Here is a 16,356-nt window from a genome sequence, read left to right as displayed (position 1 = left end):
ATAGAAGTCATTCCTTTCACACACAGATGCATACCTACATATTAGATTAGAATGCACAAGCATCAATTCATATAGAATGTTAATAGTAGAGTACAGAAACTTTTTGTAGGAGATACATTTGAGACAGGGTTTCTCTATGGTGCTCTGTCTATCCTCGAACTCACTATATAGACCAGGCTGGCCTTGAACTCACACCTGCCTCTGCCTCCCAAGTGCTAGGATTCAAGGTGTGTGCCACTAAAGAAACTGTTTGGCTTGTACCCTGCACCAGTTTAATGCTTCCCAGACCATGCTTCATGGACATCAAATCAAGAAAAAGAGTCTACCTGATCACTGTAAGTTAGCTACAACCAATGTTTGCACACATTTCCAGAAACATAATTTGTAGAAGTTTAAAATCCATAAAAGTTAGAAATACTCTGTTTCTCCTGTTTTCCCGACATTTGTTTTTCATTGTCTTGGTTAAAAAATCTAAACAAGTGATAATGGTCTGATCTTCACTCACATTTTATCATCACCCCTTCACCCTTACTCTTTCTACAATGGCAGTGATCAACTCCATATCTATTTTTAAGGGAGAGAAGAGAAAACAAGAGCAAGTTAGTGAGTATTAGTATATCAAAGGTGTGTATGAGTCACTTCTAACCCAAATTTCTCATAGCACCACAAGACCGTATATCACTTATGCATCCTGAAGCAATATGTGGAGACTCAAGCCCGAAGCCAGTGTGTTGACAATATAGCTTGTTGTTGTTCTTCTTCTAGAATTGGCAAGAGAACTGGATTTCACTGAGGAGCAAATTCATCAAATTCGAATTGAAAATCCCAACTCCCTTCAAGACCAGAGCCATGCGCTGCTCAAGTACTGGCTGGAGAGGGATGGGAAGCATGCCACAGGTAGGCGGGTGAGCACAAAAGCCAAGGTAGACAAAGGTGGAAGTGGATCACACAATGATCCCATTCTCAGAAAAAAATCAGTACGATAAGCTGTCAAAAGAACCACTTTCAGTGAAGGAGAACAAGCTGCTATCATTTTTAGAACGATGTTGTTCTGTGAGAAATCTTGCATGGCCTGTTTGTGGACAGTGCCGACTACTTACCAGTGATATGAGAACCTGCTGCTAACAGACCTAACAGTTTCTGTGTGCTGGTTAGTGAGCACAGTTGTGTAGTTCTCAGTGTTTATGAGTAGTGTATTGTTTTTAGTTCATGTTTCCATTCCACTGTACTAATTTAGGTATGTGGGGGAGGGGGAATCAAATAGATACTCTATATGGTTATAGAGTATCTATATGATTGATATTTTATATTATGACCCTGTGGGGAAGGGTGGGAAGTAAGAAAGACCATAGCTGATGCACAGCTTTAGCCCTTCCTTTCACGTCTCCGTGAAGATCTTCATATCTCTTACGGCTTTGTTTTTATTTTTGATCCACATTCTTTTTTTTTAGCAACATTGACAAATTTAGCAAGTAGAAACAGAAGGGTACTTGATTAAACTTAAAAACAGATCGTCAACAACTATCTTTTAATATAAATATATTCCACACCATATTTGAGATACAGTTAAAGTCTTTGTTTTACCTAGAATCCAGTTTGGCCTATGTCCTGTGTCTCATCTGACATCCCTGCCTTTAGAGTTTATAGTGTGCAGGGTCCATGCATTGCTGTTTGCCTCTATTTACAAAGGTTCTAGTTAGGCTTTGCCAGGTACTTATGTGCATACCAGGAGCTTAATAAGGCAACCGAATGAAAGAGATCCTGAAAAGAGTACCTCTCTGATATAAGGAATGCCTTTTCTCTAATGTCTCAGAAACAGTCCTCATCGAATGCCTCACCAAGATCAACAGGATGGATATTGTACATCTCCTGGAGACCAACACAGAACCCCTTCAGGAGCGCATGAGCCACAGCTATGCGGAAATGGAGCAGACCATTGCACTGGACCACAGTGAAGGTCAAGTGATGTCTCTTAGGGATAGGGGATAATACGGAAGCTGGACCTACTGCCTCCATTTTTTAAGGCAACAGACTACAGCCTTTGGTGATGATGTATTTGCTTACATGCCACCTCAGTTTCCAGCCCTGTCCATTTGTCGTCCCCTCTATTCATTACTCAAAGTCTCCCTGCCATGGGTGGCCCTTCCAGTTTTTTTTTCCTCAGTTTCTTGAGGAACATTTTGATACTGACTTTTTCTTTTTATCTACTTTAACCACCAATTTTTATATTTTGCGCTAACACGTCATAACCAGTAGCTATGCAGTTTCTAAGCACTGCAATAATACACATCACACTTCCTTTTTTATTTCCCAACCGATAATTCTTCAGACCTACTGGAGTCTTTGGCTACTAACCCTGTTACGTTTAAGTATTAATTTATACTGAATTTATTCTCACTTATTTTGAACCTGTCCCTCCTCCCCATTCTTCCCCAACTCTTACTTTTCCCTTTTCCCTCTCTGATTTGTACTTTCACTTTTCCCTTCATATCCTCAGCATTTCTCTTCCCCTATGTAGTTCTACTTGTATATATTTCATATTTCCTAGAAACGTAGGATTTTAAGTAAAATCTACCAAGATAAGGTGTCTGAGTATACATTCTACCTTCCTTCCTGCTACTGTATACTAAATTCCCTTATTTGCTAAATCTATTACATCTTCTTTTGTGCTGCATTTCATCCTCCATTAATCAAGGGCTTTTTTGCTCTCTTCATCTTTTTTCATGACATCTCCCCTCCCTGACCCCAGCTAGAGCTCTTGGTAATTCATCAATGCTCTTGATGTAATGAAATTTCTTAGCCCCACATAAGAGCATCTAGATAAAAAGAGCATCGAACACAAGGTGTTATAGATTCTTCTTACCACTTGGACTCCATGACTTCACTGTCACAGGCGATACCTGCTTATCATTAGGGCTCCTTCAGACGTTTTAACACTAAGGAGGTGCTCCCACAATTCACTGTGGCCCTCTGCGGACCTGTCACTATGCATCCTTCCCAGTTATCTTCCCTGGGCTTCTCAAAGCAATCAGCATACTGTAGTCAGGTGAAGCATCTTGCTCATCTTTCTAACAAATGATCCCACAGCAGGGTGTAGAACACAGGATTCCCTACCAAACATACCCCTAATATAAGTGAGACTCACGAATATTTTAATTGCTCTTCCCTGCAGGGTTCTCAGTACTTCAAGAGGAGCTCTGTGCTGCCCGGCACAAAGAAAAAGAGGAACAAGCAGCTTCCAAAGAGAGCGAGTCCAGTGACCACCCTCCCATGGTCTCTGAAGAAGACATTTCTGTTGGTTATTCCACATTTCAGGATTGCATCCCCAAAACTGAGGGGGACAGCCCAGCAGCAGCACTCTCTCCCCAAATGCACCAGGATCCAATTCAACAAGATTTCTCAGGGAAAATGCAAGACCAGCAGGAATTCTAGTGAGTTTCAGAAGAAAGTCTATTAAATGCAGCTCCAAAGACACAGCTGCTATGGCAGGGAGGGACGTCCTACACAGGAAAGTTCCAATGATCTCTCAGTGACCCACCTATAACTACAAGCTGTGATATAGAAAAACAGAAACAGTCACACGACTATGTTGTGTGGCCCTGTCCTACCTGAGCCAGCGTCCAGTTTTGTGACCTTGGAAATCCCAAAGTGTTCCAAGTCTCCATTTCCACATCTAGATACCATGATAATTATACATTATTGAACAGAGTCAGAGGCCAAAGATCAGCCTGTGACTCACCTTTGCAGTGAACTCCTTGCAGACCACTGTCACGACTTGTGGGATTGTCGTATGTCATTGGTGTACTTCCACACTGTGCCATGGGCTGCGATGGAGTTTTGGCCGTGATGGCATAGGAGGGGCAGCCCTTCTTCAGCAAAGCTGTGTGGTATCTAAGGATGAAAGCATCAGTGCAGTAGAAATTACGTACAAAGTGTAATACCGTTAATCTGAGACAGGATGGAGTAAGCGGAAGAACAGGGAGGAATTGCTTAAAAGAACCCGAGAGTATCATTCAGCTTAGAATTTTTCCAGGTGAAGGAGAGATAAAGCTGCCTGAGAGATGCTGTCTATCCTGGAACACAAAGTAGCTCAGAAGTAACCCCAGTGTGTCAAGAACTCACAGGCCAGTGCTTTTGTTGACACTGAGTGAATTTTATAAAACATGAGAAGAGGGAGACATGAAATGATTTCTTCCTTTTGTGTACCTTACTCTGTTGCCTGCCCATAGAGTGCAAGGGAGAACATACAGAAAAGGTTTATGGGGGGGGGGGAAGGAGGGAGATAGAAGGAGGAAGAAAGAGAAATGTGGGAAGATCAGGAACACTAGAGAGGCATTCAGGGCATTTGTTATCAGTGGTAGGACACAAAAGTGCTGTATACAAAGCAAGGAGCAGAAAAGGCAAAGAATGTTCTTGTTTAGAAACTGAGGTTTTGGAAGGCTGTGTGGGAATTACTCGAAACTGCTAGAAAAGTATCAGTGTCAACAGGTCCTTCCATCAAATAATAAACATACAATTGTATATCCTTCTAGTTGTAATCAGACTACTTTAACACGGCTTTATTTCATTCTGCTAACTTTCTTGTTTGCTTAAAAAGCATTATCTATAAACCTTTGTTACATAAAACTTTCACATTTATCTGTTTGTGTGTGTGTGCTTGCACATGCATACTAACTTGGCTGACACAAAGAGAAATTCCATTTTCCCTTCCATTTTTCTTGAATTGTCAATTGACTTTTTTGTTCCAGTGTGACAACACCAGGGGAAGAAGGGGCTGAGCCTCAAAAGGCTACATCCATTCCTGGCTCTCTGTGTAAGACTCCTGAGGAAATCAGTACCAGTCCTGAGGAAGGAAAGCCTTGTCTACCGACTAGCGAACGTGGTTCACCCATTGTGCAAGAACCCGAGGAGGTTTCTGAGCCCAAAGAACAGAGTTCTCCAAGGAAAACCAGCCTGGTGATAGTGGAGTCAGCGGATGACCAGCCTCAGGCCTTTGAAAAACTTGATGGTGATGAGGCTTTTCAAAAGGTCAGGCTTTCCTTCTTTGGTGTGCCCTTCCTCACCTGTGACAAAGTTACAGAGCTTCCTGGGTTCACTTCTTAATGCTGCTGCTTCTCCTTCTCCTTCTCCTCCTCCTTCTTCTTCTTCTCTTCTTCTATTTCCTTTTTCCCTTTTTTCACTTCAAAGCTAAAAAGGCTTATCATACAAGTTAAACTGGGACACAAAAAGGCCCCAAGTTTGAGAGTCTGAGAGCTGGTAAACCTAGAGGAAATGGTACACGGTTCTAATGTTAGCTGTTTTCCAGGGAGTTCAGATTTCGTCATGGGAAAATCCAGATGCTAAGAAAAATGAACACTGTAGCGAGACAATGATATAACATAGCTTTGAAAAAGTTACTAGAGTTCTGTGTGACTGTGGTGGTGGTGGGGAGCAAATCTGCCGAAAGTCTGCCAGTGTGGTGCTGGGCCCACAGGACTTGTGCAGCCTGTACAGATGAGTGCTCACACTGGCTTTATCTGGGGTGGTTAGCACCCAAACTTTCCTCAGTGCAAAAGTATAATTTTGTTGAAAAAAAAATTAATGTGTGGGGACAGCAGAGTCCATGCGTGGAAGCCAAAGCTTGTCCTTTCGTGGCCCCTTGTGGAGTGTGAAAACGGCTTATTGTGGCTGCCCCAAACGTGCCTCTGCCCGATGAGCCACCTTGCCATTGAAATTTTCAAGTTAGAGTTCCTCAGATCTGTCTTGGTAACCACACTGTGCCTTAACTTGTTGACATCTTCTGTTGCCCAAATGCCTGCCAGTGCATCTGTTGTCATAACGTGAGTCTTAAAGTTGTGAGGAGAGGTGCAGGCCACCTCAAGAGATGCTTTAAAGCCGCAGATTCTCAAAATGTGGTCTAGATCATCCACATACCTCAGCGCTGACTGAGGAGCTTGCTTCTCTTCATGACTCCTCTCCCTTCTTCTGAAGAAGCTTGAAGAATAGAGTGTGAGCAAATGCCTCCATTTTAAATGACCTCCCAGCTGATTCTCATCCACCAAAATAGGTGTGAGGGTGTTTGTGTTAAACCCAGTGTGTTTTTTCATTAAAGAAGAAATTATTTCTTTCCTTTGAAAAGCAAGAGTTTCAAAAAACATTTTGATTTTCTAAAATGTTTTTAAAACAATAATACAAAGTTTCTGACCACATTGCTAGACAGTGGTTCCTGATTGTATTGCGTGTATAATTTTGTTTTTAATCTGTATGTTTGTCTTTCAAAAAGAAGGCTACCAAGCTATAACTTGGGTAGTTTGAGACACAGTAAGAAGTTAAGTGAAGTCTTTTCTTTAAAAAAAAAAAAGAAAGAAAGAAAGAAAGAAAGAAAGAAAGAAAGAAAGAAAGAAAGGAAAGAAAGAAAGAAAGAAAGAAAAAGAAAGTCCCTTTAAGTTGAGCATGGTAGTCCATCCTGCCATCCTGCCATCCCAGTATTCTGAAGCCTGAGGCAGGAGGATCATACATTTAAAACAAGCCTGGGATTACAACATAGCAAGAGAAAGAGAAAAGGAGGAAGGAAATCATGATCCTTTAAGAAGAACTGACTATGACTCCTAAGACGTACTTTCTGATCAAAAATTATTTTTCCAGCCTCATGTCTGGCTTTGTATCAAACTCATAAATCAGAGTATTATCTTAGCTTCTCTGAAGAAATGGGTGTAATAGTATTCAAAGCCTACAACGTTTGATGCCAGGGAAATATCTGATTAACTAGTAGCTGCAGGAAATCTGCCTTTCTGCAGAAACCTTCCGTACAGACGTGAGCTGTTCCATGTGTGGGGTAAGAGCTCTATTCTGTGCCCCATCAAGACTAGTTGGCGGGTCACAAGCCTTCACTGTGTGACTTGAGTCCTGTGCTTCATCCCAGCTTTTACTAGAATTTCTAAGAGCAAGGACTCATGTGGGAAAGACGTTTCTTTGGGACCGGTTTTGAGAGATGGCTCCTCGGCAGGCAAAACCGGACTGCAGGATTTCATTATGAGTCTGAAAACAACAAGACGACGTAGCCACTGGGGCTCGAGCTCACCACACGTTTATTTCTTCCCCTGATGACTTTTCCACCAACAACCCCCTGCATAAAATGTCCGATTATGACACGGACCAACACAGACACCAATAGCAAATGAGGCAAAATGATGCAGCCGTGTGTGGTGGCACACCCTGTAAGAGCCGGCATTCAGGAGTTTGGGGCAGGCTGATCAAGCCAGGGCGACGTACAAACCGAGATCCTGCCTAGCTCAAAAAAAAAATTTTTTTTAAATTAAATTTTTGTAAATTGAAAACAAAAACAATGATTCTTACATGCTTCCACCAGGAGCTATCAGAGGAATTAGGGGAGCTGGAGGCCAGCTCTGATGAGGAGGCCATGGTAACCACCAGGGTTGTCCGCCGCAGGGTGATCATTCAGGTACCCGCTCACTGCACGTCGGCACAGCTCTGTCCCTCCCTAAGACAGACCCGGAACGACAGAGGCTGCGCATGCTCCGTAGGTAGTGCATGCCTAGAAAGCAGCTCCTGTTTCTCCTCTCCGAAGGCAGAGCCGAGGATGTTGGCAGCCCTCCTCTGTGCGCCAGCTCGCAGAAGAAAGATCTGGCTTCCTGGGTTCCACCTGCCTCTCCTCCTGCTTATTCATTTTTGTGGTTTGGTTAAGTTTTATCTAACTTTGGTGAGATTCTCCTGAGCATGTGTTTGTTTGTTTGTTTGTTTGTTTTTTAAATCTACCTGCATCATTTTTTTTAATTAATCAAACTGACAGAATTTTGCACCTCAGCGATATTTTGCGACATGACCTCTGGTTTTCTAACATTCCTAAAAATACCTGGATATAGTTTCACAGGACAAGGCCAGAGACTTACGTGACACTTTTCTCCCACTGTTTAGGGAGATGATATGCCTGACATACCCCCAGAGACCATCACGGAAGAAGAATATGTGGATGAGAATGGACACACGGTGGTGAAGAAGGTACTGGCTGGTGGCTCTGTGCAGAGCTGGTCTCACTCTTCCTGTTCAGATGCTATCACTAATGCACTACCGTTACCTCAAAAATAAGACAGACACATGAAATGCTTTTCAGGTTACCCGGAAAATCATCAGGCGGTATGTATCCTCGGACGGCACAGAGAAGGAGGAGATCACCATGCAGGGAACGCCTCAGGAGCCCGTCAGTATCGAGGGTGGGGACAGCTACTCCAAAGTGATAAAGCGCGTTGTACTAAAGAGCGACGTCCAGCAGTCAGAGGTGAGGCCACCCAGCTCCGCGGCGTTCACTGCGTGAAGACAAACCACAGACCAAAACACAGCAGTTCCCATCTCGATTTGACGTGGCAATTGTGCTCATTGTCTCTGTCTGGTTCCTTTCATTTCTGTGTCATATTTAATTCATAGTTGATTATAGTAGACACTCAAAGCCAGATCTGAAGAGAAGAAGGTCCATTTCCTTGGCCAGGCATGTGTCATGAAGAGATGGTGTCCAGGTGTCCTGCAGTGCTTGGGCCCGGTTGACGCACCAGCCTCCCAAAGGTCACTTTAGACCTGTGTTTGATACCCAGACATCTGCATTTCAGGGTCATTGAAGTTATGATCTGAAAGTGATTCATAACTTACCACTTTCTGCTTTACTCCCCTGTTTGAAGGCTTGTGACCACCATGCACCCTTAGACATACAGTTTGAAATTCTTACCCTTCTGCATTCATTCATGTCTTCAAAATCATACACTGGTAGACATGAGACTGACGAGTCATCTGCTTTGATATCTCAGAGCTTTTAAAAGCTCTCCCTTCAGGGGTTGACTTTATCTTCATGTTGCAAAGGGAAAAATAACTTAATTGTGGGAAAGAGACCAAGCCTAGATTGCCCATCAACAATGCACCTGTCAGCCTTTTAGAAATGTGGCTGATAAGCTTTTATTCAAATGACTCACTAACTGGCTCAGTGCTGTTCACTTAAACAGAACAATTGATGGGACTTGTTCCTAATTACTGTCTTCTGGAAGGCCAGTATTGCAACCATTTTAATTTCACTGTACAGCAAATGTCATTATTTGTTCCATTTTAGCAGTTGGGAATTGTCTGTCCTGTGTCCTTCATTCGTTAGGTGACTTTGTCTGAACCCAGCGTTTTGTCCAGTACCTCACAGTTTCAGGCCGAACCAGTAGAAGGTCGTAGAGTCAGCAAAGTTGTTAAAACAACAATGGTACGTGGAGAGAGGATGGAGAAAAGCCTGGGGGACGCTAGCTTAGCCACTGACCTTCCTTCAGCCAAAGATGACTTTGAAGAGGTACAGAAGCATTGTTTCATTTTGTGTCTGTTTTCCTTTGATGTGCACTTTGTGTTTAAAAAGAAAACCATTTCATTTCACTGCTTCATTTCATGCATAGATTCATGGAAGGTGTTAGGATAATTCAAAAGACAAGACGTTCTTCTGGAACAATTTGTGGGGTGAAGTAATATTGCCTCAGCCCAGTGGTATTCATTCGTATCACCCACGGGGCTCTTAAAAATGCACAAGAATCATCCCTGCTGAGGTAGGGACAGTCTCCAACGCTGAGGCAGGATTTCCTGTCTGTTAAAATCACAAAGCTAGCTATGGTGGCTTAGGCTGGTAACACTGACAGTGACGTGCTAAGGCAGGATGTCACAAGTTCAAAGCTAGCTTATGCTACAAGTGAGTTCAGGCCATTCAGGACTTCTAAGTGTCAGCCTGTGTCAAACAAACAAACAAAAGAAAACCACAATCAAAAAGAAAAAAAGAAAGAAAACAACAACAACAAAGTAGATCAAAGTAGATTAAATATTCATGCTCTGTGAATGAAATACATTGGACCTAATTGCAGGATGCAACCTTTGATTTCTCTGCAGCGTTACTAATATGTAGTGATATCAGGAGATACTGTACCATCTCAGTCCTGAAGGACATCTGCACTAAGGGTTGAAGAAGGGATGACAGAGAGACATACACAAATATCCACAAAATATTTTTACTGTCAAAACATGTTCAAGTTAAGTGCTATATTCTGTGCCCTCTACTGTACTTACTCACTGTGGCCTGGGATATGGCTGTATGTTAAAGTACCACAAACAGAGCCCTGGGTTTGATCCCCACGTGCTAGATCAACACTACAGCAGAAATAATAGTATTGACAACTGTATGGAAGCAACAGACTGTATTTGCATATTAGAAACCAACTTTCTTTAAATACCTTCAGTTCTGCACATTGACTTCTTGGATGTTCGAAGGTTGAATTCTCTAGTTCTGATTTTGTCTCTGATCATGTTATTTATCATTCAAATCACCCCTGGTTCTGGTTTTGTCTCTAATCATGTTATTTATCATTCAAATCTCACCAATCAGAAGGAGCACGACAAAACAAGGAAAAATTAAATTCAGTCAGTATAGATGTTGGCTACAAGCTTTTGACAAGTAGTATAAAACTATCTGTGACACGAACGGAATTCTAAGGGAATTGTTTGATGAAACTCAGTACCCATATGAGCCCGTAGGAGGTGTTATCTGACCCAACAGATACCTCTTTCTGTGCCACCAGAATTACTAAAGCACTAGACTGTTTTAAAGTCTGTGGCCTATGAGGCAAGTCTTGTTTTCTCTTTTCTCTTACTCCAGGCCTTGGGTTACACAGGTAGCCACATGAAAGTCCACTTCCCCAGTTTAGTAGAAAACGAAATCCTGAAGGAGGATGGATCAATAATTAAGAGGTTTGGGTTAGCATGGGGTGATGCTCTGCCAACTAACATAGCACAATTGGTTTCTAATGTTAGAAAAGATGACAGCGCCCTGTCGTCTACGAGAAGGCATGTATCAGGCATGGGTGTGTCGATGTGTTGAATGTCCACTGGTGCTTTCAGGTGAATACTGAGACACCGTGATGGCGAGCCATTTGTTTATAACAGCTTGACTTTCTGGGGTTCAAGCAAATCGCCCAGAGAGTCAAGCAGATGGGGAACACTACCTTATTGATGGATTTGGAGATCCTATGAAGAGAAGTCTAACCAGTGGCACACTGATTAACTTGGCAACTAACTGTACGCAGTTCAGTCTTCCTCTGTTATGGCTTTGGATAGCACCTGCTTTTCCCTGGTAACAAGTTTCATGACTCTGTGTGTGACTGGCAAGAAATAAGAGCATATGTTTGATCGCCGAGATCCTGAATGTACTGAGGGTTGCTGAAAACAGCCTTAGTGAGAGCATGTGCAGGTAGCAAGCAGTCTGCCCCATGTAGTGCTGCTAGCTGTGAGGTACAGTGAGCCTGCACTGCTGCGAATTTGATGTCTAAACCGGGTATTACTTGCATACTGACTCTCACTTCTTTGGGCCTCTGGCACCATTGTACTCACAGACGTCTCAGCTTCTCAGTGAAAGAACCTAAGTAATTGTTGTGCTTCTCCTCTCATTGAAACTAGCAGAAAGATTGTCATTTATAGTACTCCACAAGGCTATTTTAGTTTTCTGGAACATAATAATTAAAAGAGCAAAATTAAAGGTTCTGTCACAAACCCGCCCTCTACTCAAATGTGAGAAACAGAAGCAGCTATGAATTTAGAAGAACGTAATTGCTCTCCTGGAACTTTTAAATGCCATATAAATTAAGGATAAAATGTTTCTTCTGTCCTGAACATTGAACTCTTTTGTCCAATTGTTCAGACAAAAACTATACAGCTCCTGCAAACCCTGGGATCTTTGAACTGGAATAGATTTGGAGGGCAGTTGACTCTGTCTCCTTACAGAGGTGGACACAGAGCTGTAGATAGAGATGGACGCCATGCACTCACCCTGCTAGTCCGGGTGGAACTCCATGGTGCATAGCATCCATCATATACATGCATAAACATCTGCATGCCCCTGTAGAAAAGTTGTAAAAGTGTCCCAGGCTGTCGGCCTACCGCATGAAAGCAGAGCTGTGGAAGCTTCTCCTAACCCCTACAGAAGAAAGAGGCAGGTATTTGCCTTTTGTGGAGTAAAGAAGCAGCACTGGCTGGGGACAGCCAGAAATATACAAACTGACTGCAACCACAGCGATCAAATTTCGGCATTTCATCAAGAGGAATAAAGTTTGATAGGCCATCAAGTGAAAAACATAGTTTATGTAATATCTAATAAAGTGAGAGTCTCAGAGGAAGGGGGAAGGAAGCAAGGATGTCCAAAGGAAAGCTGGAAGTGTTTTGGCAGAAGGAAATGTTGAGATTTCAGGATCATCCCAGTGAGTGGTTACAGGTGTCGGACGCTGGTCAGAACTCTAGCTCCTAAACACTGGGAATTCATAAGGAAAATGCTGGTCCTTCTCTACATAGTTTGATTTGAAGATCCATAACTACCCATCTATGGAAACAGACTCAGGAATCCTGAAACCTTATCTAATGATTTAAAAAAAAAAATACTGTGGAGGAGTGCTGTTTAAATCCATGAAGGCCAGTTTTTCTTATTTGTTGTAACTATAGATATAGAACATAAAATACATTCAATACATATTTGCAGTTGAAGCATTATTCTCACAAGCAGAAAGCGTGAAGAGCAGGGAAAGAACAGATTGCAATAGCATTTTCAAGTGGGGAATCTAAAGAAAATAAAAAATGTGAAAGAAAATAGTAAGCTACAATATCTTTTCTCAAGGCGCCCCAGGTGGGAGGAAGCAGCCTGCTGGCTGGCATTGTGGGATGCACCAAAGGGGTTAAGCCATGGAGGTCCTGAGGCCACACAGGCAGTGTCCGCTCTCGGGGGTCATTTCTATTTTTTTTTCCCTCGCTGACTCCCTAGGAAGCTTCAGGGACCTTCCTGTTGGTACTCCCTTTCTTATACCTTGGTAGACTATTCCTGTTTTTAAAAATCTAAATCTCACAGAAAAGTTTTAGTAAAACAAAATTTGGGCATAGTTCAGGTTGGGAAGTGAGTGAATTTTGAATGATTTTTCCCGAGCTTGCCAGTGGTGCTTGTGGAATCATTATTTCAGAGTAAACAAATATCTTTCAGATCAATGCAACTTAACCAAAATCTGAGTCATGGCCTGGCTTCTCTTAAAGAAAGTAAAATGAAGGCACGGTATCCTTTGCTCAAAGTATTTCTGAAGGATTAAAAAAAAATCAGTATATCTTGTTCCAAAATACAGCTTTTAAAGCTTTATGAGTCCTTTTGCATCATTAGCGAGAAAGGTGAGAAATGTGTAGGTCTGTCTGTTGTCCCTAAGCTCATAGAGATAGATGCAAAGGGAAGACAGGAAGTACATGGGTACCCAGGGGAAGAAAGAGCCTAATGATCTCATCTGTTTCCTGCAGGACAACAATGAATAAAGCCAGCACGCAGAGGAGGGCTGTGGTGAAGGACCAGCAGGGGAAACGCATCACCTTGGAGCACCTGGAGGACGTTCCTGGAGCACTAGACCAAGACGACCTCCAGCGAGACCTCCAGCAGCTCCTTCGGCATTTCTGCAAGGAGAACACAAAGCAAGAGGCCGACTGAGGAGCTGCCCAGTTCGCACCAGAAACCACACACCCACCCAATATGCAACTTCCCGTTTCCTCACAGGAGTGACCGAAGTGGCCTAATTACTGGGATCCCGTGACATTTCCACTCTCAGCAAATACACAGCATTTTCTTTTGCTTCCTTCTCCCTGACCCTCTCTAACTATAAGCTAAATTGTGACCAAAGATAGCATCCTTCATTCTGGATGCTGTATCCACTATTCTAAGCATCCGTGCTAACCTGGGAACTGGCGCCTCCATTGTTTGCTTCTGCTCAAGCTCCATGAAAAATCCGTTAGTCAGAAGAACTTCACCTGCAGACTTCTTCAAGTGACAAGGGAATCCTTCCAAGGATATCCATGTATAATGTACATAGCTGAAATCCTCAGACGAACAACAGAGTAAAACTCAAACCACTGCCTGTCCTGATTGCACTGGGCATCATGGAATAAAGGCCTCTAGAAATCGCCGAACAATGATTAACTAAGGTATTGCTAACACAATCCAATGGTAACACAGTTCTACGGAAGGAACACTTCAGACCTAGACATGTCCTTAGAACTTCCAGAGTAGCCATTGCTCCTAAATATGGGATCACAATCTTGAAGAAGGATCCCCAGGAGCAGTCTCTGGTACTGGTCAGCCATTGCTGATGGCTCTCCGACTGTAACCCAGAGGGAGGGGAAGAAGGAAGCACAGGCAAGCAGACGGAAACTATGAGGTATTCTGGTGCTAGAAGCTGCATGGGTGGCGTTCTAGCGCCTTCAGGTGTTTTTGCTTTGACACGTTGGCAGGGTATTTTAAAAGCTATAACTACTGTAGTTTTCCAGTGTTCATTGCTGCTTTAGCAAACCATGCTGTCTTACTGGTGGTACTTTCTTCTGGCCACTGCACTGTAGATAATTCATTGGAAACAAGATTTATGCACCACACAAAAGGTTAAATGCTGTCACCATGTTGGAGTGGTTTCTTTTCCCTTTTTTTTTCTACCCCACCTTCAGATTTATCTCTCCTCTAATACCTGCATGTGAGCATTAAACACACACACACACACACACACACACACACACACACACATACACACACACAGCCCTTCTTATCACACTAATGATTTTTACTCTAAGCTCTCACTTTCTAGCTACGTCTGCTCTTCAGCTTACAGACGAGACTGAGAAATCCTTGGAAGATTTGGTTTTGATTGATTTTTTTTTTTTTTGGTTTATTTATTTGAAACCTAGACACCCTTGGAAACTGAAGTGCATTTGTGCAACTTTCTGTTCCTTTCAGAGAAGGGACGATGGCAGTCTGAGTGATCCCCATGCCCTATGTCTAATCCCTCTAGTGGCTGAAGTTGTGTAGCATTTTAACATATACATATATATATATTCACAAATATATTCATATAAACAGTATACGTTTTGAATCAGTTATTTGTTAAAGAAAGTATATTCAATGAAGATGAAATTAAGGAAAGAAAGAAAGAAAGAAAGAAAGAAAGAAAGAAAGAAAGAAAGAAAGAAAGAAAGAAAGAAAAAACAGTCTACCCTCCAGAGATTGACCTTTTTCCAGTCCTATCTGGCCTTTTCCTGTGTGCAGAACTGACTCATTGCTCGGAATGTCAAACACAAACACGGCAAACAATGGCACTTCATCTTTTAAAGTAATGTTGCCAAGAGAGGAATTTTCCTGGGAGAGAGGTTTCCTATCAGCCAAATCTCCTGAGCCCCCAACACTGGCACTTTCTGGGGGTTGAGTAGAAATAAAGTATTCTTTGGCATCCAAAATGAGAGAGGCAGGTGGCAGCCCTTTTTGAGACATGCCATGGCCCTCTTGTCACACCTTCGCTGGAGCTCATGAAAAGCCTTTCTGTTGTGTTATTTGCACTGCAGATGATGTCCGTGTAGCAACATAATGGGGTTTTTTTTCCTGATTTTGATTTTTTTTTTTTTGCTGTGTTATCAAAAAACTTGAATACTGTGAGAAGAAGTGAATTTTCAGTTGATAAATCAGCATCTTGTTCCCATGGTGATAACACTAATTGAATATATCTATGAGGGCATGTATTAGTTAATGGAATTACAATACAACACTAACAATACATAGCTGCAATTGTTGTACAATGGCTGATTTAACTAAATAAAATGTACAAGTGTTAAGTGTGGCAGTAGTGCTGTGTCCTTCTTTATGACCAGTCTATGGTTTTAGGAGAATGAGAGTCCTTTAAAGGAAGTAGATATGAAGTCAACAGAAATACCCAAATTGCCCTTTTTTTTTTTTTCTTGGTATTTTCATTCAGTAATCAATATTCTGTGAGCCCAGATGGTAGCATGCACTGGGTTAGCCCATCAGAGCTCCAAGGAAATTTTATTCTTACTATTACTCAACTGGGGAAAACAAGAATATATTTTTGTTGGGTTCAAGGTAGAAGCCAAGGAAACTGGCTTCAGACACAGAAGCTTAAAATGAAAGCCTTATTTTCTGAGCTCAGTGAGCCAGCCAGGTTGGGATCTGAACTTCATCCACAAAGGGAAATTGTACAACATTTTTAAAAGATGGAAACACAAGGTTTGGGGGAGGGAAGTGGCTGTAATATTGTCCAATCATGTTTTGACACAAGGGGTTGAACAAGGAAGTTTCCATTAATCAGGTTAGGAGTAGTTTCCTGGGCCTGGGAGCATGAACTTGTTTGACCCTGAAGGCAAGATGGAGAAATGTCCTTGAGGTGTTTGTACTCAAAATTGTTTCCTTACAAGTTGTCCCTGAGATATCTGGACTCAGACAATTGTTTCTTTACAACAGAAGATGTTCAGCTATCAGGAAGTCCCCAGCTTCCTAGGGCCCAGGACCTT

General features: G+C 42.3%; 1 protein-coding gene across 22 annotated transcripts in view; it reads left to right on the top strand.

Moving 5' to 3' along the window:
* Window positions 1-15,665, top strand: part of Ank2 (ankyrin 2) — a 467,017-nt gene extending 451,352 nt beyond the window's left edge. For 20 of the 22 annotated variants that reach the window (XM_055628050.1, XM_055628064.1, XM_055628061.1 and 17 more), the window contains 8 exons: window positions 766-897; window positions 1,814-1,957; window positions 3,173-3,431; window positions 4,749-5,028; window positions 7,915-7,998; window positions 8,111-8,275; window positions 9,131-9,313; window positions 13,321-15,665. In XM_055628050.1, coding sequence (XP_055484025.1) covers window positions 766-897; window positions 1,814-1,957; window positions 3,173-3,431; window positions 4,749-5,028; window positions 7,915-7,998; window positions 8,111-8,275; window positions 9,131-9,313; window positions 13,321-13,335 — 1,262 coding nt within the window. In that variant the 3' untranslated portion in view covers window positions 13,336-15,665. Of the gene's footprint in view, window positions 1-765; window positions 898-1,813; window positions 1,958-3,172; window positions 3,432-4,748; window positions 5,029-7,348; window positions 7,442-7,914; window positions 7,999-8,110; window positions 8,276-9,130; window positions 9,314-10,657; window positions 10,750-13,320 lie in introns of all 22 variants that reach the window. The other 2 variants (XM_055628065.1, XM_055628053.1) reach the window with 2 other exon arrangements.
* The last annotated feature ends 691 nt before the right edge of the window (window positions 15,666-16,356 follow it).

Source organism: Psammomys obesus, unplaced genomic scaffold (genome assembly GCF_907164565.1).
Source record: "Psammomys obesus unplaced genomic scaffold, mPsaObe1.curated_primary_1811, whole genome shotgun sequence".
NCBI classification, from domain to species: domain Eukaryota; kingdom Metazoa; phylum Chordata; class Mammalia; order Rodentia; family Muridae; genus Psammomys; species Psammomys obesus.
The sequence above is the reverse complement of the archived record's forward strand: the minus strand, read 5'-3'. Positions and strand labels throughout refer to the sequence as shown.